The sequence below is a fragment of the Neltuma alba genome, unplaced genomic scaffold (assembly GCF_004799145.2).
Source record: "Neltuma alba isolate B1F8T4 unplaced genomic scaffold, ASM479914v2 tig00012125_pilon, whole genome shotgun sequence".
NCBI lineage: Eukaryota > Viridiplantae > Streptophyta > Magnoliopsida > Fabales > Fabaceae > Neltuma > Neltuma alba.
The window spans coordinates 32217-55780 of NW_021636677.1; the positions used below are offsets into that span (position 1 = coordinate 32217).

Here is a 23564-nt window from a genome sequence, read left to right on the forward strand (position 1 = left end):
AAATATAAGACCTCAATCCACTTTGTCTCTCATATTTATCTATTTTTTTCCAAGATAGTCCTTCTTATAATTGTAGTCTTAATCAAGATAGTTGATTAGTAAGGATATTTTAAAAAAGACAATACCTATTTATTACAAATAACTAACTTAACTTCTTTTCTTAATCTCCTCAAATTAGTCAACTGGGTCTTATAATTAGGACCGGAGGTAGTAATTAACATTTATGGACGACCCTATTTGAGTGAATTATCCAAAATTAAGTCCACAAATATTTTCTGAGGAGAATCACTAGGAAGATAACATAGCTAAATGTGTTCACGGAGGAGGAAGATAGGAGAGAGCCAAATAGACAGCACTGGAAGCATGAACAGGGCAATGAGGAGGGGCCTGTTCTTGGCTCTCATGGGGTTTCACAAAGCTTGAAGAAGATGAAGAACAGCGTCCGATCTCTCCTTTGCAGAATATTCCGGCAACCGGAACACTTGGGAAGTTGGCATGAAATGGGTAGATATCAGTATTAGGTGTTCCAAAGTAAGATTGGCCTCGAGAAGCACAAGCAAATATTAACCCACCAAACACAGTTTCTTCACTTCCCATGAAACTCTGCTTCAGCCTCGTCAGATTCTCAAATGCAATTTCACTTGTGGTTCGTGCAGTTTCCAGATCTCTGTGGTAGAACAGAAACGTGTCTCCTGCTCTCACCCCTACTCCTTCCACCACAAAGTACTCTCCCTCTCCCCTGTTTCATTCATCAACAACAACAACAACTCAGTCACTCCCTCTTATCACAATTCCTTCTGAATCATTATTATCTTACCCAAGGACTTGATGGAACGAGGTGGATTCTGATACTTTCTTGATCAGTCTTCCATTGCCTGAGTAACACCTTCTTCCATGTGACACGCCTATGTACAAATCAGGACGCCTGTCACTCACCTGCACCACGTGACACTCTTCGATCACTTTAAGATCATATATAAGAAGAAGAAGAAGAAGAGTGGGTTGGTATGAGTATTTGAACATATATATACCGTTTCAAGGAGGGTTTCTATGACGGCCTCAAAAGTCAATATCGTATTGAATCCTTCCATGAGAGCAGAGAAGCAAGTCCATTTGATGTCACCTTTGACGAGTACATCGATCACCTCAAACCTCGGCCCAAATGGCACTAAACCCCCTGCCATTGCCACATGAAACCTAGTCTCTCCTACGTCTGTTGAAGCAAAAACCAGATTGGTGAAAAACAGATAAACTCAAAAGAGTTACATAGAACTAATGGAACCAAAGTATTACCAGGAGACTTGTGACTGTCTTTGGCGAATACGAGGGCGACGGCATCGAGTACGTATAAATCAGGAGGAAGATTAATTGTGTAATTCCTGCTGTTGAACAGAAAGCAGCCTCCTCCATCCCCAACCATCACTGTTTCTTTTCCTATTGCTTGATCTGCCACGTAATATTTATACTTCAGTTGTTCAGCAAAATCAGATTATATATCATATTACCAGATTCCTCCCGACATGCAGGTGACTCACCCATTGTTGCCACAATGTCGTTCATGTCACTTTTACGATCCTATGTAACAGGAAAAATAGCAAAAAGCAATATATTCATGTCATTTCCTTAATCAGTAACTCCAAAAGAAGCTAATCACGGGTAAAAAAAATGATCTCACTCCAAATATTATGATAGCAGTAGGTGGGTGATTTCCAGAGACAGAGTAAGCAAAGGCCTTGATGTGTCTCACGAAGTCATCACCCATGCTGATTCCAGAATCCTGATCATACGTCACAAATTTCTCACTCACTTTCACATTAAATAGTCAGGTTTATTTATAAAAATTGCATGAGAGCTAAACAAATGATGAATCTAGCTTACATTCTTTGGGTGAATCAACGGTATTGCATCCACTTTGAGACCAGGAACATATCCAACCACCAAAACCATGCCTCGACTAACATCACTAAATCCATTAGCCTCACGAGGATGAGGGCCTTGGTAATCAAAGTAATCCCATTTCACCTGCAGTTTCTCCGAAAATATACTCTGAATCAGGCATCTGTCAAAAAGAAAGCTGAATAAAGAACATGACACAGAATAGAAAAAAGCTTTAATTACTTCTCGAAGTTGATTTGTGAGAGCTTCCGTTCCCATCACTCCATTCCCAATGTGAGTGACTAAAGGAGTCCTGCTTCCCAGCCTTTGACTCAACTGTGCTCACAAAGTCAAGTCATTAGTAACTGCGTAAATTATGCAGAAATCGAAACAGAAATGAGATATTAGAAGTATAATACAAGAAGGTGAGCGGCTCTTAAGCCGAATTGTTCACTGATGCAAGCTATGGCAAAGTGTGGACAATTGGCTTGCTCAGAACCTTCTCAGTGACCTCTTCAACGCCCCCTGCAAATCAATATCAAAAGAGATCGACCGTAAATAAGGTGAAGTGAACAGAAGGGTAAGTAGGAGTAGCAGAAGAACTTACAAGAAGAGAAGGATTCAATGAAAGAGCCGAGCAAGCATGGGACGTGAGAGGAAATGAGAGCAGATTCGATGCCAAGTTTTGCTGACACAAGCGGCATTTGCGAGGGTTGAGGCTGGTAGTCTGCCCAGAATGTTGGAAGAATGTCGTCTTTGCACCCATAGATCGGGGCTGCTTCCCTGCTCTCCATGTCTCAGCTCCCACACTGGTATTCATGAAAAGCAATATGCGTTTATATAGATGATAGGTGGATAATCACGGTTTCGAGGGCAGTGACGTGCGTTCGGTGGGGCATATTTTTGTTTAATCTGCTCATAAAGACTTGAGATTCTAACGCTTCCTCACTTATAATTAGCTGTAAATGAGATTTAAGAAGCTCCTCCATTTCAGATTTCCCTATGGATTCTCTATTTAATGCTTTGGATGCTTTGTTTCTTTCCTCAGCTGTATTTTCAAATCCCATGTTGGCACACATGATGATTTGATATGTTAAGCTCTTTTCATAAATCGAGTGTGCTAAAATCATCATAAAGGCAAACAATCGGGTTTACGCTATTGAAGGTTAAGGGAAAAAATGGTTGGCGTTATATTATAAAGAAAATTAGAACAAAAAAATCTCAAAAAATACTTTTAAATTTTAAATTTTCAAATCAGCCTAATATTTAAAAATAAATAATAAACACGTTTTTGTTATCATTTATAATTTTAGATTTTGAAATTTTTATTTTTTTTTTGAGATTTCCATTAGAACAATAGGTATGGTATGTGAAAAATCAAGGGCGACTAATATACAGATTTCAATCGTTTTAATAAGTATTCATTCAATTTAGATATAGAATCAATTAATGGCTACAGATATGAGCTATTGAGTTTGTGTACTTATTTTTATTACAATAATAATGGTAATAATTACTCTTTGTCTCATGAACATTCATGATGAATTTAGATTGAGGTAGGTTTTCCATGAATTAGCTTAAGAATCTACTCTATGACTCTCAAATCTGGTCCAGGTAAAAAAGAAATGGTTCAAAACTAACCAAATTAATCAAAAGATAATATGACAGCTAAAAACCAACGAGCCAATTTAACACTAAATCAAGGAATAACTAAAAATTTATTTTTAATTTTTTATATAAAAAGTATCTAATTCTAAAAATTAATTTAAATTTAAGTATCATAAAATTTTGAATAGAATTTGAATATAGTTATCCTAACATAATTTTTTCATACATAATATTTGAATGTAAGATATTTCAATTTTCATGAGAGATCTTGAATTTATTCCACTCAATCCAATTACAATCTATAGATGCTAAAAAAAAATCTATTTTACTTTTACTTTCTTTTTTCTTTTTTATGGGTGGGTGGCAACTGAAGCTTCTTTTCTTATTTTCTTATAATTTTATTTATCTTGAATGAGATTTCAATCACTTAGCGATTTAAGTTATATTTGAATATCATCTTATATAAAATAATAATAAATAAACTAATAACAAAAAATTAAGTGATCCAATTAAATAAAACTTATCCTCCATCTTTTACATACATAATACAGTAAATATTAGTTTTCTCGGACGGATGAGAATATACATATATTAAAATTAAAAAAAATCTGTTATACTAAATGCAAAGAAAAAATTGAGTGGTTGAATTTAAGAAAATAATCTATTTAACTTTTTAAATATATTATACTAAATATTAAGCAAGAATACAAAAGTATTAAATCAATTGCACAAAACTCATTTAGTTATTTATATAAATCTTACATTGTTATTATTTTGATTTTTTATACAAGTAATTATTTTTATTTTGTATATAAAAAAATATTTAAGTAACAACTCTCTTCCTAACTCTATTCACATAGGTCAAAATTTTAAATTATAACATGCATAGCAAAAAGTAGTTTGCTTATATAAAAAAAAAAAAGAGAGAGAGAAAAAATCATCTAGAAATTTATAGATTACACCAATATCAATAAAATAAGTCGAATTAACTTTTCTTTCTTATATAATAAGTTTTTCTAACTTTCTCTCTCTTTTTTGCTAATAAGAGTCTTTGTTCATGGCTTCCTAATAAAGGATGTTGAGGAGCATAAATAGGACTAGTTCCTTCAATTCTTTTTCAGAGCCAAATCTTATAGTCTTAGGCTATATCTATTTCTTGTATCCTAAGCCTAGTACTTTCTTTGTACATTATCCTACTTTAGGCTTCCCAGATTTTTTGGCATAATACTTTGGTATCACTTTTTTCTATAGATAAGATGTATAAGTTCACTTCTTGCTTAGAGGGTATTCTCTGTTGAAACTCTAACTGCCCTAATGCTATTAAAGGGTTGTAATTGATGCACCCCATGATCCCATAAGCAGCACATTGAGAAAGTCTCTAACACAATAGATAATGTCTTTGTTTTCTCACCATTCTATTTTCTCGAAGAGGGAGTCTTCTGATAATTGTAAAAAAATCTTCTAATCATTCTTATCTACCTTATCCATTTTATCGACAAAGTAGAGATACTCAAACTTCGCAAGTGGATTACTGTGACTATCATACCTTTTCCTAAGGTATAGTTCCTTGTCGTATAAATAACTCAACATCCATATATCAAATAATGTAAAGTAGTAGTTTTTATCCGGTTATCCTTCTCAATGACACCAGGTTAGTGACATATAAGTCTTAGCTAAAATTTCAAGTATCGGATTGACCTGGTGATATTCTACCGATTGATAGACACATATAGCTCTAAGGTCAATTATTCCCACCGATGAAGGAAAGATGATCATGTCATAAATAGCTAAAGCAATGACTCTACAAAAACTCACCTAATATTGCTTCTTTGCTAATTTTATTGAATAGGCTTTCACTTCCATGTTGCTTTCTCTTCCTTCTTCCTTCTTTCTAATCTCTCTATATCTCTTTTTTTTCTCCTTCTTTTTTTTTGTCCTGCATTAAGTGGGATCAATACATTATTTCACTATTTTCTTGTTACATCAAGTGTATCAGAATAGGATTTCACCTCTTTTTGCCTCTTCAAATTAGAATTTCACTTCCCTTTCATTGCAACAATAGAAGTATTAAACTAAGACACTCTCAAATTATAGACGAAAAACTTGTAGTTAATTACATTTTCATCATAAATTTTTGTTAGTAGGTAAGTTGCTCTTTTGATTATTTAGTTTTCTTAGTTAATCAATGTTTTAAATTCTAATTTGAAAACGCCATTTTAACCCATTTTAAATATTTTATTTTCTTATTTTTTATTTAATTTCTTAATTTAATTAGTTAACTTATAAGTCTATTGAGAGATGATTTAGGTTGTGCTTTATTGCAAAATCTAGTTTTTATATTAATTTTGAAGATATTTGATAGTGGCATCAATGCTCTTCCAATAAGAGAGCTTTAAGGTCCTGTTTGGTATGAAACATTGAAAATAAGGGATTATGATTGTGATTGCAATTGAAAAAAAATCATTAAAATAGTATTTAACATGAGTAATTGCTTTGTATATGGGATTAGGCAAACCCATATAGATGGGATTAGAGAATACCACTTTCTCCCGTAATATTCTCCAATCCTACATATATGGGTTTGGTTAATCCCATATAACAAGCAATCATTTATATTAAATACTCTCTTAATAAATTTTCTCAATTTCAATCCCATTTCAATCCCTTATTTTTTTTCAATACTTCCTACCAAACACAACTTAAATGTAAAGAATAAAAACATACGAAAGAAATGCAAGGAATAAATAAGAGAAATGATAAAACAAATAATACGAAAAATGCAAGAATGAGATAATAAGATAAATGCAAAATGATTAAAAAAAATATGTGGGAATTAGTTATAAGAAGTTAGCAGTTTTATGATAAATATTCTCTAAAAAGTTTTAAGGACATAATTTAATTGTGGATTCTCTATCTAATATTTTTTATTTCTCTGTTTCTTTCTTCACTTGTACAGTTGTACCTCAAATCAGATTGTGAATTTGTCATTAAATCCAAATAATGATTGGGTGAAAAATTGTTTTAGGACAATATCTTATCAAATAGTGATTTCATTATTGAAATTAAATCTTACACCATTATTGTTTTTATTTTTTTAAAACAGTTATAATTTTTATTTTAAATAAAAATAAAAAAAAAAAATTTAAGTGACCTAATTAATTAAAACATTGTCTCTTGACTTTATTTATATAGCATCAAAAATTTAAAACTATTATCTGCATAATCAAAAAAAGATTATTTGAGAATTCACGGATTATGCCAATATTATTAAAGTGATATTTGGCTCCAAAAAATCATTGAAGTGATATATAATAAAAACAAAATTAACAATATTCGAATAACTCAATCAAATTAAATTCTCTTCCCTAACCGCGACATATACTAGGATTTTTCATCTTTGTTAAAAAACGTAAAACTTTGACCAAAAAAAAAGATCAATCATGTAACATTGTAGATTAATAAAAACTAAAAGCTCTTTAAAAATCTCACAACACTAGGTAAACAACACTAGGTAAAACGGCATTTAAAATATTTTGTTTAGAATAAATTCTCGCCCTTCGAAATGATACATAGCTATGTAGATACTTTTGAACTTTTGGCTTGTTCTTCTGCATCATCCTCGAATAGTATGAGGATACATAAATCATTAATTCCTTCTCTTGATAAAATGAAAAAAGCAACAATCAAATAGTTCGTGATTGCCGTTCTATAGAATAACCCTTTTGGAGCCACAAGAGGAATCAATCCTCAGGAAAAGAATCTCTCTCTATCCCCACTGAAAAGGAAATGGAGGGGCCTCATTCATGTTATACATAGTCGGACACTCGTCACTCCCATGGTGAACCAACACCGGGTCCACCGTCTCCAGACCATGATCATGCAGGCTCAGTCCCAAGGGCTGGTGTTGCTGCTGCATAATCGACATGGCTTGTTGATGAGACTGCACCATTTGGCTCAAACCACTCCCACTTGTGTGCGTCTGTGGGGATGACAGAAGAGAGAGAGCACAGTGAGAATCAGGGTGCTCGCCGGCAAGTGGAGCTGCCGGCGGTAACGGCGTGGCTCTCAGAAACGTTTGGCACACAGAACCATGCGGCGGGAGAGCTTGCTGATGATTGTTACTCTGGTTGTTCTCCAATGCTGTCGAGTCATCACCTTGCAAGAATGCTAACTGATGTTTGCTAACATTAATGTTGTTGTTATTATTCCCTTCTGCATAGGAGGATGATGACGATGAAGCTCCCAGAAAGAGGTCCTGTTTATGATCAACCAGCTGATGGAGTTGCTGGTGTTGGTGTTGGTGGTGATGATGATGATGAGGGTTTTGGTGGAGCCTGACATCTGCATTCCAAGCAGGGTGAGCCATGGCAGTGGAAGGATACACGTGTGAGCTTGAGAAGGGCAACAAGTGGGCGCCTGAAAAGTCATAGTCATTTTTTTAAACTGTCACTTTCTTCTGCAATAAATTAAATAACTTTGCCATACATTTCATCATGTGTCAAATTCTAAAGTTGTTTTTTTATTTGCTCACTTGAAAAATCAAATTTGGTTTAACTATTGTGGTCTGGCGTGTGATATTTAGGTCCATTATTCATGCTTGCCTTGATTATCAAATCAGTCATCAATCACACTTACATTGACAATATAGTAGCGTATTATATTTAGGAAAAAAGATACAGAAAACAATAAACACAATAACCCAGGGCCTCAGATGCAAATCATGTGTTGTGCGGCCAGAGACTCTCGCACACTTTCAAGAGAGATAGAGAATAGCATGAAATGTCTAATATTCGGCTGAGAAATGGACACATCAGACTCCTAAATACACACCACTAGTTTCACCTCCTAAATGAAGAAAATTTACGTCCCATCCATATTAATATAAAATATAAAAAGCCCAGAAAATCACACTAATCACAAATGGTGTATAGTGCAACTCAACTCATAATAGCTGACAAGTATGGTTTTTAATGCTAAGTATCATCACCAACTACTTTCACTAGGTAAGACTTAGTTTTATTGGGTGTCTTAAAACAAGTAATTTATGGTAAATTTGGGGTAGTTTTATTGGGTGTCTTAAAACAGGTAATTTATGGTAAAATTGGGGGAAATAAGGAAGAAATTCCTTCCAGGCTGGTGGCAAGAGAAGATCTTTTTAAGCTTCTCATCTACACCTGAGACAAGGAGTTTAGAACATGTGAGTACTTATAACCGAGTGGCCACTAGATTGCCATGAGCTGTGAACATCAGTGGACCAAATGTCCAAATCAAGGATGTTGGCAGCGCACTGAGAGAGCCAAAATGCATAGTTCTCAGAGGAAATTCTTACTACTAAGATTTCTGTATCTATGTGGGGATCTTTGGCCGCTGCATGCTCCAAATCAAGCTATATATGGGTCCACACACATATAATGCACAAAGCTAACCTTGGTAATTGGACAAAAAGCTTCCAGATCTCCCAACTCCTTCTGCCTGCGGCTTCCTCCTCCGTCGGTTGTGTCCATCTAAGCGTTTCCTGCAACTTCTCTTCCCTTCATCAAATTCCTCCAGCGAATGAAACCTGCACACACGAAGCCACACATATTCACCCACGTAATCAGGAACATAACACAGTTACAACTTCATTATAAAGCTATAATTTTTAGGGGAGCAGATGAGGTATTCAGTCGATATTGTGTTATCTGTCAGCAAACACTTGTTATCAGCAAAAGTGAGAAGGGATATCTGCTTTCAGGTCAAAAGTCAAGACTGAAAGCATTGTGTGTTGTTTGAGCATGAAGTAAAGATGCTCATGGTAGCACAAAGCAAAAGAGAGCATTTTAGCTAAGGTGCTTTAATTTCCTGGAGGATTTATCTGAAGGCGTGTATGAGACAGAAGGAGTGTTAGTGAAGCTACAAATGAACAAAAAAAGTACATATTTATAAAGGAATCAAGAAGGAGTAATCAACAATTTTGTGTCACAAACTTGAAGCATAATATATATTATACGGCACCTGCTACACTGTTGACAGAACCTTTGCTTGTGACCACCAATTGTGACCACTGGAGTCTTAGAATGCAGTTCGCAGACCTTATGGCGCCGGTGATAGTCCCTACAATTACTAAGATCTGAATTGCACCCGTCGACAAGGCATGACACATTCTGGGTTCCATTGTTAATTGCTCGAGCTCTCTTAGATGATCCTGAAGGAGACGATGAAGAAGATGTCATCACTTTGGAGACTCCTGCAACATCTTTCCATTTGGCAAGTGCTGGTTCATTACTAGAATTCCCCACATGACCAAGCTTCAAATCCACGGAAAATTCCCCTTTACTTCTATCACTCCCAAATCTGCTTGACCCATCAATTGTTTCTATGCTGGGTAAGCCTGCTGCTTCATCTAATTCAGCCAAATCCCACGACGCTGCTTTCATATTCCACTCCATAACGCTCCCCTATGAAGCTTCACAGACGAATGAAACCCAAAGAAAATCAAGCAGTGAAGAATGAAATTAACCAGTAAAACTCCAATTCAGCATGAGCAGAAAGTTAAAGAGAGGAGGAAATTATGCAGAACATGGCATATGCCAAAAACTAAAAAGCCAAAAGAGTAGTTTTAGTTACAAAACACATTGGACACTTCGGTGTCCGTACTTAGAAAAACAAAAAGGGAGAAATCTACATCAAAAACGTTATATGCATTAATGAATGGCTAACTAAAAAGTACCAAGCAGCGTGTAGTAGTAGTTGCAGCAGCAGAGCGCCTAGAAAACTAGAAGCAACAATCCAAAAATGAGAAGCTCGCCAACGAGATACAAGAAGCAAGCAAGAGCTAAAGAATAAATAGTAATACAGAGAGGGGAGAAAGAGAGTACTTGCAGACAATCACAGCTTGTTAGTTGTTCCTTTCACCACCCACTTGTTGCCTGACATTGATTCCGTTAGAGTACACCAACCAATAGAGTAGACGGTCAAAATGATAAATAGTAATTTCTTGTCAACAAAAAGAAAAAAAGGATGAAGATTGGACAGTGTGTTGAGGGGCAATCCCAAAAAAATTTAAAGAGTAAAATAAAAATCATACCTGCGAGTCCTTTGGGGAGAAGGAATCGTGGGTTTGTGCAGACAGAGAGGATGGTTATTGAATTTTGAGGCTTCTGGGGAGAAAGAAGGAAAGACTAATGGACGTACTCTGTTTTTGCAAGTTCAGCTAAATATTATATAATATTTTTCTGGCTTCCCATATTTAGGGCTTCTCTCTCTCTCTCTCTTCTGAGTATGTATAGTACCTTGTGGCTAAGGATAGGAAAGGAGGATGATATATAATAAGGACAGGCTGTTTGTAGCTTTCAACTTTTTACGAGTCAGGATAAATTTTTTTATTGGAAAAAAATAAAAGGGAAGAAAAAAAGTACAAGAATGGATGCTCAACACAAAGCATGTGGCATTGTGTTTCCCATTTCATAGCATGTCTTTTCTTTGGCAAATGTGCTCTTAAGTCTTAATAATTATACCTATAACGTTGATATTCAAACGTTTTTTTTCAGCTTAAATAGGGTGTTATAATTTCAAGTTTCACGCATTTATCTAAGTCATCCGCAAAATTATAATTAGTTGGTGTTGTTTTCTTTTTTATACAAATTGGTGTTGTTTTTAATTGTTATTTTATTGTTCAAATACCATTCTAATATACTCCTTTAATTCTAAATATAAGACTCATTTTATACTATAAAAATCTTATCGTATAATAAGTATTACAATAAGACCCATTTTTTAGTTGGTGTTGTTTTCTCATATAAAACCTATTTTGCACTGCTATCAGTATCACTCTTCTAGTATATTATATGAAGTTTAATGCTCATAGCATACTTTTCGAGTAATTTTAGTCCATATAAGTTGATTATTGATTATTATATGTAACTAAACATCTTATTACCGCGAGGACACGTGTTAAAGTCAAGTGTGAACACCCCTTTTTTCATAACATCTAATGTGAACACTTTATGAGTGACTAATTTATAAATGTATTTGTATGTACTTTTTGAACTCTAAATTTCCCTATAATCATAGCGAACTTTGAAACAAAGCTCACATTATCTTTTTTGAGAAAAATAAGAGCGAAGAGAAGGGGGGAAAAAATGTTTTTATCATGTTTGAAGTAGCATAATTTTCCAACCGAGAAGGAAGGAGAGAAACAAAAAAAAAAAGACAAACGATTGAAATGGGAACACAAAATTGAAGTGACATTTATGAAGGTGGGACCCCACATGAGGTTTGAAAGAGAGGGTGGGGATTAAAGGCATGAAAATTTGAATGAGGAATCCAAATGTTACGATGATGATGACGAGGCCGATGATGATTAATGTTGGTGTGGTGGGCCTTTGCCTTTGATTTTGAAACTATTAATGTTATGTTTCATCCTTTTAAAATGGCTAAGATTCCTATTTACCTATTTGATGCAGCACAAACCAGTTGGATCTTTTCTACTTATGAAGCTTGTGCATTTGAAAAGATGTGCATCCACCCACCGCAAAAAAGGTCTCGTTTTACATTTACCGCTTTATTACTATGTTTTCAGTTTCGTTAAGTGAGATTGATAATATTGAGATTAAGAAATTAAAAATTTGCTTGCTAAATTAAAATTTGAAGTAAAGAATCGAATGCGTACTTTAGCATATTGCTGTTATTTGTATAAATATAAAATACTCATGACAAATTTTTAAGGGTTGAAGAAAAAGAGGAGGTTTGAATCTATCTCAGACTTAATTAAAAAGTATTTGGTAATCACAAAAAACACTTTTAAAAAGTATTTTCACATAAATGAAGACAAAACTCTCATCACATACTTGTTTTGTATGCTGTAAATTTATTTTTAAAATTATTGTTTGGCTTTCTTCCAAACACTTTTTTAAGATGTCGGCTTGAACATTGTACGTCGTTTGATATACATGACACTATTAATAGCCTATAAATAATATGATTTTATATAAATTACAGATTATAATATATGTGTATATGAATGTAGGAAAAACATATAAATTCAAAGTTGGGAAATAAAAAGACTAAGGAAGCACGCACATAAATGGCTGGGCTCCAGAGATGAGATGGCTTGCCAATTGAAGGCAAGGCAGGAATGAGATGATGCATGCATGATGATCATCTAATTTCATGATTTCATTTTCAGGGCTCATTGCAAATAATGGGGTCCTCTTCGTCCCCCTCCCCATGCATCTTCTTATATACTCTTATTGCCTATTTACTTCTTCTTGTTTTCTTTCTTTTAAATCAATTTTGCAATGATGGTTTTAGTGATTCATTATTAGCGTTTTTCAGGTTTGATTTGAATATTCATGAGATTTTCATTTAAGGATTTGCTTGCTGTTTTTCTCTTGGTATAAGAAAAAAAGAGGAGAAGAAAAATTTAATGAGTTTGATTTTTAAAATTCAAGAAGTGAGATTACAAAATTTTAATTAAAAAAAATGTAAGATAAAAGAATAAGAAAAATTAATTAAATTTTTTTAATATTACTTATTCAATTTTTTAAATTGAATTTATTAAAATTAATCCTCTCTTTCCTCATGCATTAAAATAGGCATTTTTTAAATCACTCCAGCCTATTATTTTTAGCTATTTAAATAAACCAATTCTATCAGTTTAATTTGGCTCAAATCACTTCTTTCTTTTCTTTCGTGTAGTCTTATCATCCGGGTTCGAACTCTTAATCATCACCACAGTACACCTCAAAATTAAGATCAATTTCTAATATGTTTTGATTTTATTTATGCATCATTTCTAATATGGTTTATCCAAATTAAGATAAATTTTGAATCTTATTGTTTGTTGAAAAATATTACAACTTTTCAAGTTTACTTATATATACTTTTCAACAAAATAACATCTACATCAATATATCGTAATAAATGAATGGTAAAATAATACATCTTTGTGAAAAATTTAATTATGTGTTTTACAAATAAGATTAAAAAAAAAACAATACGCTCTCCCTTAAGACCGGAGGAGCATGCAAAAAGAAACGATACTTTTTTTTTGGCTATTATAACATACCTTTAACTACTTTGTCAAAATTAGGTGGTTAGGTAATTAAATTTTGTTGTGAAATAAAAAATTTAAAGAGTAAAATATACTAATGCCCCTTATTTTACCTAAATTACAGAAACATTTTTTTTGATTTTGAAAATGTATATAACCTATCATGAAATTAAAATGTATGTTATACAAACATCTTTTATATATTTAAGATTTTATTTCTACACATTTAACCGTTAGTTTATTATTAAGTTTAACTTTTACATCTTTACTTTAATCAAAATATCTCTCTTTAATATAAAAGTTATTTAAACACTAATGTAATCAAATTTATTAATTTCATAATATTATAAAATTTTATAATTTTAATTTTTAGTTATATTACTAAGTTTGAGAGATTATATAAATTATTTAAATTTAAATTTAAAATTTTTAAATAAAAAATTTGTTTGAAACATTTGTAACTTATTTAGCCAATTATATATTTATTTAAATAATTAATCAAATTTCCATTCAAAATTTTCATGTTCACATTAATTAAATTATGTAATTTTCTATCCAATATGATAAAAATATTAAGCAAATAATTATTTGCTAAAATAAAAAATAAAATTAACGAAAAGGCAAAGGTTTAAATTCTTCAAAAAAAATTTAGGTAAAATCTAGGAATTTAGTATTATAAAGACAAATTAGTAAATAGAAGTATTTTAATATAAATTTTAATTTAAAGAAGTATTTTTTAGATTTTTTTTTATGGCGTTAACCCTTATTTTGGCCTGAACTAATCATCATTATTATTTTTTGTGTATTCCTCTGGTCCTAGTTATAGAGCAGAAACAGAAGATTTTTTTATTATATTTATAAGGTATTGAGAAATTTTTTTTTTATAAATATACAATTTTATCTTTTATTTATTATTATGTTGATTTTATTTATTTGAAATATAATATATATTGAATAGGGATAAATTGAAAACTTGTTGAATTTTAAGTTAAAATTAATAAAGTTTAAAATTTTTTAAATTTATATAAAATATATTAAAAATGATTTATAAATAGAACGTGAAAGAGTATAAATTAACATTAATGTTGGTATCTGGTTCTTGACCGTGGACTATCCTAATAATCAGTAGTAAAAATATTGAAGGCATGAGGGACGAAGTGGGAACCATAAGCGACATCAGGGGTCAGGGGTTGGGGTATCGGTGAGGACAAAAAGGGAATGCAGGGGTAAAGTGGGAAAGATGAAGGAAAGAGCGCACAGATATTAAATCTGCAACAACCCCGCCAAGTCAGTGTAGCAGCTGTAGTATACCCCATGGCATTGCCATTGTAAGTGGCAATGACTCTCCCTCTCTCTTCTCATCCTCTGCCACGTGTATTTTTTCCCCCCAATCTCCCCATTTTGCTCTGGTCCAAAAATTTTACTACCCTTTCCTTTCTTTTTCATATTACCAGAAACGGGATTTTTTTTTTGTCAAACAAGTTTTACATTATTAATTTTTTAGTGTTGATGGTATTTTTAGTTTCTAAAACTTGATTTTATTTTAATGTTGGTTCCTAAACTTGAAACTAGCAATATTAATTCTTAAAATTTAACCTCATTTTGATTTTGATATCTGAAATATGAAGTCTAGAGAGACCAAAAATCTTTAGATAAACCAAAATGGATTAAATTTTAATGGATCAAAATCAAAATGAGATCAAATTTTAAAGACTAAATAAAAATAGTACTAACTCAAATTTTTAATATAAATATATTATTTTATCTTTTATTTATTGCATTTTTTTGGAAAATATATATATTAAACAAATGTAAAATTTAAAAATTGTTAAATTTTAATAAAGAGTTAATGAGGTTTAAAATTTTTTTAAAGAAAATTGAAAAATGATTTATAAATAGTATGAAGAGAAATATAGAGTATATATGATTAGAAGTAAAACGTATCCTAATAGTTAATACTTAAGAAAATATGATAGTTATTCATTGATCATGGGGGTTGGATGTTACGTGAGGAAGCGTGACCATTCCATGGAATGCATCACCACAGCAAAAACTTAATGGCTGCATTTACGATCGTGGGTCAGGTTCATCAAATTTTACGAAGTACCATTGATCATAAGAGATGCAAGCAGAATCTAGCTTCTCTAATTAAAATCAGCCTCTTCCCTAATAAACAGGGGCTGATTAATTAAGGTCCGTTTGCCATTACATTTAAAATCACACGTTTTATATAAGTCAAGATAAAACATTTTTCACGATGAAAAAAAATTGCTTATAAGTCATTCGAAATAGGTAATAAGTATACAAAAATTGCCTTTCACTCAGGTTGATGGGTTGATGATCATTGGCGGCCCTCCAAATCACGGTATAATAACGAGGAATGAATAAATATGAGCGATGAGATACTGAGATACGAAGGGATATGCCAAAGACAAAGAGTCGGCCCACTCACTGGACTCTCTGCGTCCCCAGTTAAATACTATCCATGCATCCATTTGGTTACATAAAAGTGAGAAAGAAGTTAAATGCAGCATCACCGGAGGAGAGGAACACGAAGATAGGCTTGCAGAGGCATGAGCATCACTATGTTGGAGGCCTCTCAGGTTGGTAGTATACTTCACTCTGATCTGATCATATTCCCGCGTATCTATTGTTGTGGGAAACAAATGGAAGTTTGGATTATCATTATTGTTGTTGTTAGTAGTAGGGGGGATGGTTGGAGATGACAGCAATGGAGAAGGACTGAGATGCCTGCTGCGCCCCCTCCAAGAAGCCAAGTCGCCACACGTGCTTCGGAACAATACCACCATTGCCACGATTCGCATGTTTTGCATGCAAGTTCCCTCTCGCCATCCATCTCTTTGCTTTCTTCTTCCTTCATGTTCACACTTACCCAACATGGAACCCTCCCCCCGGTCCATTCCTCATCTTGCATACGTTCATTCCCCCTTTACGTGCGTCTCTATCATTCACGTTCCGTTTTGTTTGGATTTTTCATTCCTCGGCTAATATCACCGAAATGTTTCAATTCTCAAACCCAACTCTGGACCCTTATATGATAATAATGCTACAAAAATATCTGATAATGATTGAAAGATGCAAGTAGAGTTGTTACACTTATAACTCAAATGAAATCACGTACGTGCAACTTCATAGCAGTGGGCAATAGAAACTAGTTTCAGTACTCATCATTTTGATGAACACTCTAAACTCATTAAATCTGAATCATCCATATCTTATTTGGATGGTCCAGATTTGATTTCTTTTTTATTTTTATTTATTTAAAATAATTATTTTAATATTTACATAATCTAAAATAAAGATAATTTCTTAACCATCATTTTTTCAAAAAATAATTTTTTTTATTTAAAAAGAATTAATGAAAAATTTTAAATATGAATTATTCAAATTAAATATAAACGGTTATAATTTAGAGTACTCATCAAATAATAAGTAGAAAATGATTCCGTGGGAATAGGGTAACCTTGTCAGTTCCATATCTCCGTAGTTTCTCGTGCTTGAAAAGTCGGGGGGAAAATGACACTGACACTGACACTGACGTCGAAAGTAGTTAAATGATCATTTGTAATAGGCATTGGCATATCGTGATATCATCTCGATCCCTTAATAAAGCCCAGGTATTCTGGGCTTTCATTGGGCTCCATTACCAGCCCATGTAGGACTTGAACATCATATTCTTAATTCTTAGTATAAACTGAAGACTCGCTCAGATCGTATCACCAAAAAAAAAAACTTAAAAGAAAGAAAGAACGGTACAATTCCAAGGGAAAGAGGGGCAAAGGTCAAGCGAAGTGCTCAAATCAGACTTGGACGCTGGAGTTTTTGAAAGTGAACCTCGGAGTGTTGTAACAGGCTGCGACTGGGAATGGACGGTGAGCAGCTGACGGAGCAGGAGACCGCTTTGTATGACCGGCAGATTAGGGTATGGGGTGCTGATGCTCAAAGGAGGTACCTTTGCTCTTCTCCTCAGTTTTCTGTATCTCTTTCTTTGGTTTATGCTTGATTCCCCTCTCTGTTGTACAGAATGGACCCTGACCTTGTAAATTTGACTTCCCGTTTGTGATTCTGTTGTTTTAGACTCAGCAAAGCTCATGTCCTGGTTCATGGAATGAAAGGAACTATAGCAGAGGTAATTGAACCTGCAACTTTCGTTATATTATAAGCATTTCAAACTGGAAATGCAGAGGCTCTTAATGAAGCTCTTTTCTGGGGGCTAATTGGTTGGAGCGCCCAATTTTTATTACTTCTTTTTCTCGTGGCTTAGTTCTGCAAGAATATCGTTTTAGCTGGAGTTGGTAGTTTAACCTTAGTTGATGATCGAGTAGCGAACGAGGAGGCATTGTCCTCCAATTTTCTCATTCCCCCTGATGAGAATGCATATAGAGGGAAAACCCTTGCTGAGCTTTGTTGTGATTCACTTAAAGATTTCAATCCCATGGTTCGTGTTTCTGTGGAGAAAGGTTTGCACTCTCACTTTCCTCCTCCATATTTTTTCTTCCGTTTATTTTTTTCCATGAGTATCCGGTTGTCATTTTCTGTTATTTCCTGGGCTACAGGTGATTTGTCAAGTTTTGGTATTGATTTCTTCAACAAGTTTGATGTTGTAGTAATCAGTTGTTGCTCACTTGCTGCTAAGGTAAGGTGTTAACCATTCTTTCTCAATATATTTATGCCTTCATTTTCACATAACCACTTACCGTGTGATAAATCACTACCTGCTTCTCTGTTGTTATCTGTTTATCTATTAGATTCGTTTTTTATCTATTGCATTATGTTTTCACTGCAGAAACTTGCTAATGACAAGTGCCGGAAGCTATCCAAGAAAGTATCTTTTTATACTGTTGACTGTAGAGATTCTTGTGGGGAAATATTTGTTGACCTGCAGGATTATCGATATTCAAAGGTTTCTCTCAGATCTAGCTTTGTATGTTTCTCAGTTCTGAACTTTTATTTCTTGATTTTAATGTTTTTGTGTCTCATTTTTCTTGTCAAGAAAAAACTGGAGGAAACTGTTGAATGCGAACTACAATACCCGTCTTTTGAGGTATGTCTTGGTTGATCATAATTTCTTAATTATCCATGCTATTCTTGACCTTGTATTATATAATCAACCGTTTATGTATGTCTTGGACTTGAGCCTACCAAGTACTATCCTGATGATGAACTGCAAAGTTGTCCTCCATTATGCTTCAAGTGACCTTACATATTTTTTTCCCAAGCAAATATGGCTAAAACAACAGAGCAATTCAATTCAAAATTTTCAAAATCTGGGAGTTCTAAAACACATTATGGGCCTACGTGTTATGTGTATATAATTCGCTTTGCTTCTGATGATGTGTTATAGCCATTTATGCTTCACAAGCTTGTCTGATTTTTATATCTTCTGCCCTAGGATGCGGTATCAGTGCCATGGAAAGCACTTCCAAGGAAGACATCCAAGCTGTACTTTGCAATGAGAGGTGTGACAAATTGCCCAGTTTTACACTAGAGATTTGTTCTAAAAAATTGTGACGGAAAAGAGATAGATGAAGAGAACGTATAGCTTACATGCCCTTAGTTTATTTCTCCAGGCATTTATTTTCAAGAACACTTTTGTACAAGGCTCTGCCATTTATTGTTACCTCTGATGTGGGAGCTTACTCCTTAGCCCTCAAAAGTTGGTTGTGTATTTTCCATTTTCAACTGAGACATGTATTCTCCAATTATTGAAGCATAGAAATCTAATTTTCTCTGGCAGTTATAGAGAAGTTTGAAGAGGCTGGAGAACGAAGGCCAGGAGAGGTTTCAATTGCGGATCTTCCCGGTGTCCTCAAGCTGAAAAAGGAGCTATGCACTGCACAGGTAGGCTTCCTGGAATTTGTTACGCTAATGTTGTTATGCGTCTAGTGTTCATCTAAAATTGCTGATTTTGTTAACAGTCTGTCAATGAATCTCTCGTGCCGGACAGTCTTCTAGAAAGATTGGTAGCAAATACAACAGAATTTCCTCCTGTTTGTGCCATAATTGGAGGAATTCTTGGACAGGTATTCCTTATAACATTTTAGTATGATGCATTTACCCGTGTTATTGTCTCCTGGGACAGTAATCTGATTAAGCTGTGTTATGACCTCATAGGAGGTGATCAAAGCAATATCAGGAAAAGGAGACCCTCTGAAGAACTTTTTCTTTTTCGATGCTGTGGATGGGAAGGGAATAATAGAGGACATTTCAGAATCAAATGCTGGAATGTGAATGGTATCAAAGGAAGAATTCATCCGAGGCCATTTGAAACGAACAACCATGTGGGAAATGTGCCAGATTATACATACAATTTTTTCAGCAGATCTATAGGCAAAACTGACCCCTCAAGCTGATATTATTTTGCTAATCATCTCGTACTGTGTACCCTTATCGTTAGCTCTTTATTCACCTGGCCTTTTCATTTAAGCTCAGGGCTTCTTGTTTCTGCATCATCGGTGAGCGCTGAACTTCTTTGATATTCTTCTCGCGTCACCTAGATTTTGAGTGTAATGATTAATGAGAACATACATATGGTAGATTTCCTTGACTATTTTCTTTTTAGCAATTTGGATTTGAGTATCTTACGAAGGCTCTCCAGCCAAAATCGTAGATGTACTGAACCAATCCGAGAAAGTTTGTTTTTTTTTTCCTTAGTTATGTGTTAAAATATTAGGGCCGACCGTGTTTGAACATGCTTTGACTATTTTAATAAAAAGAACTATTCACTATACGATGTGTTGTGAAAAATAATAATGTGGTCAGTGGGTGGATACATCGAAATCGTCTGTTAAAGTGAATTTAAAGAAATGAGGGAAGAACACAATCCCTTTGACCCGATTGGATGGTGATCACAAAATATAAAGCAAAGGCGATGCAGACAGTCATAATGATTACTATATTCATAAAATCTAGTTGATTAATTTGAGGATGTATTAGATTAGTTAATTATAATATCTTACATGGTTTTTCTAAAATGTTTATATACAATTGTATATCATTAGATTATATATCAATTTATAAATAAGGCAAACTAGTTTGGAGAAAAACGAAAAATATAAATATTTTAAAGTAATTTAATAACTTTTTTAATTTTTTCAAATTAGTAAATTAGGTTTTACATTAAAAATTAAAAATTAGAAGTAGTATATCAGTAAGTAAAATATTCTTATGATCCAAACTAACAAAGAAACCAGCATTTTTTGAAAATATTTAAATATGATAGCTTGTTATCCCACTAGATCCTCGCTATAATTCAAAACTAAAACAGGAATCTCTGTTCATTGGCTCATCCTTCCAAAAACCCCACACCATGATGAGATGAAGTGGAAAAAAGGAGAAAGGAAGGAAGGAAGGCGTCCCCGCAATGGAAAGCTTCCAAGGAAAAGAAAGACATGGAAAACAATACCCACTTTACAATAATTCCCAACAACGCTGCGACTCCTTTAAGCAATCCATCTCCACAACTTGTTCACCGACAGATTCCACAAATTCAAACACCACCATTTCCCTACAGAAAGCTATTCAGTTAATGAACACATCTCCAGCAGACCTCATGTCCATGCTTCAACAGCCGCCATGGAAGCTCAGGACCAGAGACATGGCGGTGCAAGAAATCCTCCGAGAGCGAAGGGAAGCCATTGAGACCGGAAAGCTGAAGGGCCGGCGACTTTTTGAGCCAATACAGAGAGGAACAACAATTCTCACTGACGTGTTGAATGGTGATGATATGGGTCAAGAGAGTGAAGTGAGGTCCTTGTCTTTTGATTATTCCGAGGCTGAAACTGATTCACCACCATCATCATCATCCTCTTTGCCTCGTCTGTCATGTGATTCTCTGGAGAAAGACGAAGAGGTGAAGGAGGAAGACGCAAAGCATGTTTGCAATGCAGAGGAAAGAGTTTCTGATGGTAGGTCTGATAATGGAGGAAGGTACATTATTTTGCTGGGTGCGATTGCTATTGCTTTGCTTTTATTTGCAATTTATAAGAGTTGGGTTAGAAGATTTGAAGAGCATGAAAAGATTTTAGTGCCAACATGACTTGTCTTCATGCACTAATTTTGTTTGCAACTTCTCCTTGCGATGGTGATTTGTATTTGGCAGTTTATGATTTGGATCATCAAAAAATTTTCTTGGTATCTGTTGGAGACTGTGATTTAGTAATAATGATGAGTTTTGGAATTTACTGAGTGTTGTGAGGCACATGTTAATTCAATCCAAATGTTAATCAATAATGCCCTAAACTTACTGAGACAGTAAAATTCATTCTTTCACTTTCGTATTAAAACCTGGTTGTGAGCCCTTCAATTCCTTAATCCAAGCGCAAATCACATTTTAAGTATTACTTCGTTTGTTTCTATTTATTTGTTCTGATTTGGATTTTCACTTTTTTGCCCTAAATATACATCCTATTTTAGATTTCGGAGTATAATTATTACTTGTTTCCTTGTTCACCAAAGAAAAATATACCACTTGTTTCCTATAATACTCTTGTTAGATGGAATACACTGATTAAAGGAAAGTGGTCAAAGTATAAATTTGTAAGACACTACATAAAAGGAAAAACTGAAAATAATTACATAATACTACCTCCTGTCCTTAATATAAGAACAACTTGACTAATTTGAGTATATTAAAAAAATTAGTTATGTTAGTTATTTGTAGAAATAGACAGTGCTTCCGGTTCTAATTATAAAAGTCAAAGAAATTCTTTTTAAAGATGAGAGATATTACATAAACAAATAAAAGAAGTAAAACCCAACCAAGAGATGGTCTTCATCCGTCATAATCATTTTCAGCGCCAGGCCCAATAATCCAAGTTCGAAATTTAGGCCTAAAGTATTTGCAATTGATAGCCCAAAAAACCAATAAACGCGCATTTGGCAAGTCCAGTAAATAATAATAATAATAATAATGGAATGTTTACAGTTTAATGGATTGACAGCCTCAATTTTTACTTTTAAATAAATTTGAGTAGGCCCCAGGGAAGCTGACACGTGATGTGCGCTGAGGCAATGAAAGATGAGAAAAATTAAGAAAATAAGAAGACAAAATTTTGAGGGAGAATCATTGAAATTTTAAAAAAAAAAAAATAGTGAGGAGAGAGGAGTAGAATAATGTGAGGATTAACTAGGACAGCTTGTCTAAACTGTTGAAATAATATTTTGGTGGGAATAATAACAAGGCCACAACAAGGGACAACCAAGCAGCAACATGTCACCCATATGTGTGTATGTAAATATGTATTACCTCCGGTCCTTAATATAAGACCCTGTTTGATTTTTATTTTGGTCCTAAATATAAGACCTCAATCTACTTTGTCTCTTATATTTGCGCATTTTTTCCAAGATAGTCATTCTAATAATTGTAGTTCTAACCAATATAGTTGATTAATATGGATATTTTAGGAAAGACAACACCTATTTATTACAAATAACTAACTTAACTTCTTTCCTTAATCTCCTCAAATTAGTCAACTGGGTCTTATAATTAGGACCGGAGGTAGTATGTGTATGTTGGATTTCGTATGTATTACGAGTAAAGTTGTGAATTTGTCTATGCAGACATGGGCCAACCAGCAGCGAGAGCTGAGCTTGTATCTCTATGCCCCCTTATCATGCATACACTGCGTATGTTTTTATGTGGAGGCATGTTCCATCTCCAATATAAACCACTTCTCTGTTTGTGTTGTGTATGTGTTGTGCAGTTTGCATTACATTTCACAATGCATAGACATCATACACTATTACTGCTGCCTCTTATCATTTTCACTACAGCTGGCAATCATTGTTTCTCTCCCATGTCTAAACGTTCCTCCTATTCGGCTTATAAAAAGTACTACTTCCAGTCATAATTATAAGATCCTGTTTATAATCTATAAACGAGATCTTATAATTAAGACCAGAAGTAGTCAAAAACAATAACACCGTCTATGAAATCTCTGGGCAATACCCATTCAAAGAAGTTCTAGCTCTAGCCATCCAATCCGCAACTAAACTAGTCTCTCTGGGAATTCATCTGAATGATTGT

The 23564-nt window shown here is 33.9% G+C and overlaps 3 protein-coding genes across 6 annotated transcripts; 1 reads left to right on the forward strand and 2 right to left on the reverse strand.

The window, feature by feature from the left end:
• Window positions 1-315: 315 nt before the first annotated feature.
• Window positions 316-2669, reverse strand: LOC114723207 (F-box/LRR-repeat protein At5g63520-like). Its single transcript, XM_028909366.1, has 10 exons — window positions 2483-2669; window positions 2357-2400; window positions 2119-2211; window positions 1879-2046; window positions 1676-1777; window positions 1536-1575; window positions 1294-1446; window positions 1032-1213; window positions 818-936; window positions 316-739 (listed from the first exon to the last, which is right to left on the reverse strand). Exons 1-10 carry the CDS (start codon window positions 2667-2669, stop codon window positions 316-318), a joined length of 1512 nt encoding a protein of 503 aa, XP_028765199.1.
• A 4453-nt stretch (window positions 2670-7122) lies between these two features.
• LOC114723211 (squamosa promoter-binding-like protein 13A) lies at window positions 7123-10650 on the reverse strand. Of its 4 annotated transcripts, none has more exons than XM_028909374.1 (6): window positions 10550-10650; window positions 10341-10391; window positions 10193-10237; window positions 9478-9928; window positions 8910-9043; window positions 7123-7899 (listed from the first exon to the last, which is right to left on the reverse strand). In XM_028909374.1, the coding sequence occupies exons 4-6, from the start codon at window positions 9909-9911 to the stop codon at window positions 7250-7252; spliced, it is 1218 nt and encodes a 405-aa protein (XP_028765207.1). In that variant the 5' UTR covers window positions 9912-9928; window positions 10193-10237; window positions 10341-10391; window positions 10550-10650; the 3' UTR covers window positions 7123-7249. The 4 variants fall into 4 exon arrangements, with proteins under 4 accessions (XP_028765207.1, XP_028765206.1, XP_028765205.1 ...); XM_028909373.1 differs by having other exon boundaries at window positions 10341-10458; window positions 10550-10597; XM_028909372.1 differs by lacking the exon at window positions 10193-10237 and having other exon boundaries at window positions 10550-10598.
• A 6614-nt stretch (window positions 10651-17264) lies between these two features.
• LOC114723209 (SUMO-activating enzyme subunit 1A) lies at window positions 17265-20141 on the forward strand. Its single transcript, XM_028909369.1, has 10 exons — window positions 17265-17485; window positions 17615-17666; window positions 17802-17997; window positions 18094-18173; window positions 18324-18440; window positions 18531-18581; window positions 18930-18996; window positions 19275-19378; window positions 19456-19560; window positions 19652-20141. Exons 1-10 carry the CDS (start codon window positions 17403-17405, stop codon window positions 19766-19768), a joined length of 972 nt encoding a protein of 323 aa, XP_028765202.1. The 5' UTR covers window positions 17265-17402; the 3' UTR covers window positions 19769-20141.
• Window positions 20142-23564: the final 3423 nt, after the last annotated feature.

Excerpts from the sequence above, each read along its gene's own strand:
- LOC114723209 (XM_028909369.1), top strand. The coding sequence starts at position 17,403 with ATGGACGGTGAGCAGCTGACGGAGCAGGAGACCGCTTTGTATGACCGG. Across the intron at positions 18,174-18,323 it reads GTTGCTCACTTGCTGCTAAG|AAACTTGCTAATGACAAGTG; the intron begins GTAAGGTGTTAA and ends TTTTCACTGCAG. Across the intron at positions 18,441-18,530 it reads AGGATTATCGATATTCAAAG|AAAAAACTGGAGGAAACTGT; the intron begins GTTTCTCTCAGA and ends TTTCTTGTCAAG.
- LOC114723211 (XM_028909374.1), bottom strand. The coding sequence starts at position 9,911 with ATGGAGTGGAATATGAAAGCAGCGTCGTGGGATTTGGCTGAATTAGAT. Across the intron at positions 9,044-9,477 it reads TTCTGTCAACAGTGTAGCAG|GTTTCATTCGCTGGAGGAAT; the intron begins GTGCCGTATAAT and ends TCGTGTGTGCAG. Across the intron at positions 7,900-8,909 it reads CTTTTTGTCCAATTACCAAG|GCGCCCACTTGTTGCCCTTC; the intron begins GTTAGCTTTGTG and ends ATGACTTTTCAG.
- LOC114723207 (XM_028909366.1), bottom strand. The coding sequence starts at position 2,669 with ATGGAGAGCAGGGAAGCAGCCCCGATCTATGGGTGCAAAGACGACATT. Across the intron at positions 2,401-2,482 it reads CATTGAATCCTTCTCTTCTT|GGGGCGTTGAAGAGGTCACT; the intron begins GTAAGTTCTTCT and ends ATTGATTTGCAG. Across the intron at positions 2,047-2,118 it reads TCACAAATCAACTTCGAGAA|AGTATATTTTCGGAGAAACT; the intron begins GTAATTAAAGCT and ends TGCCTGATTCAG.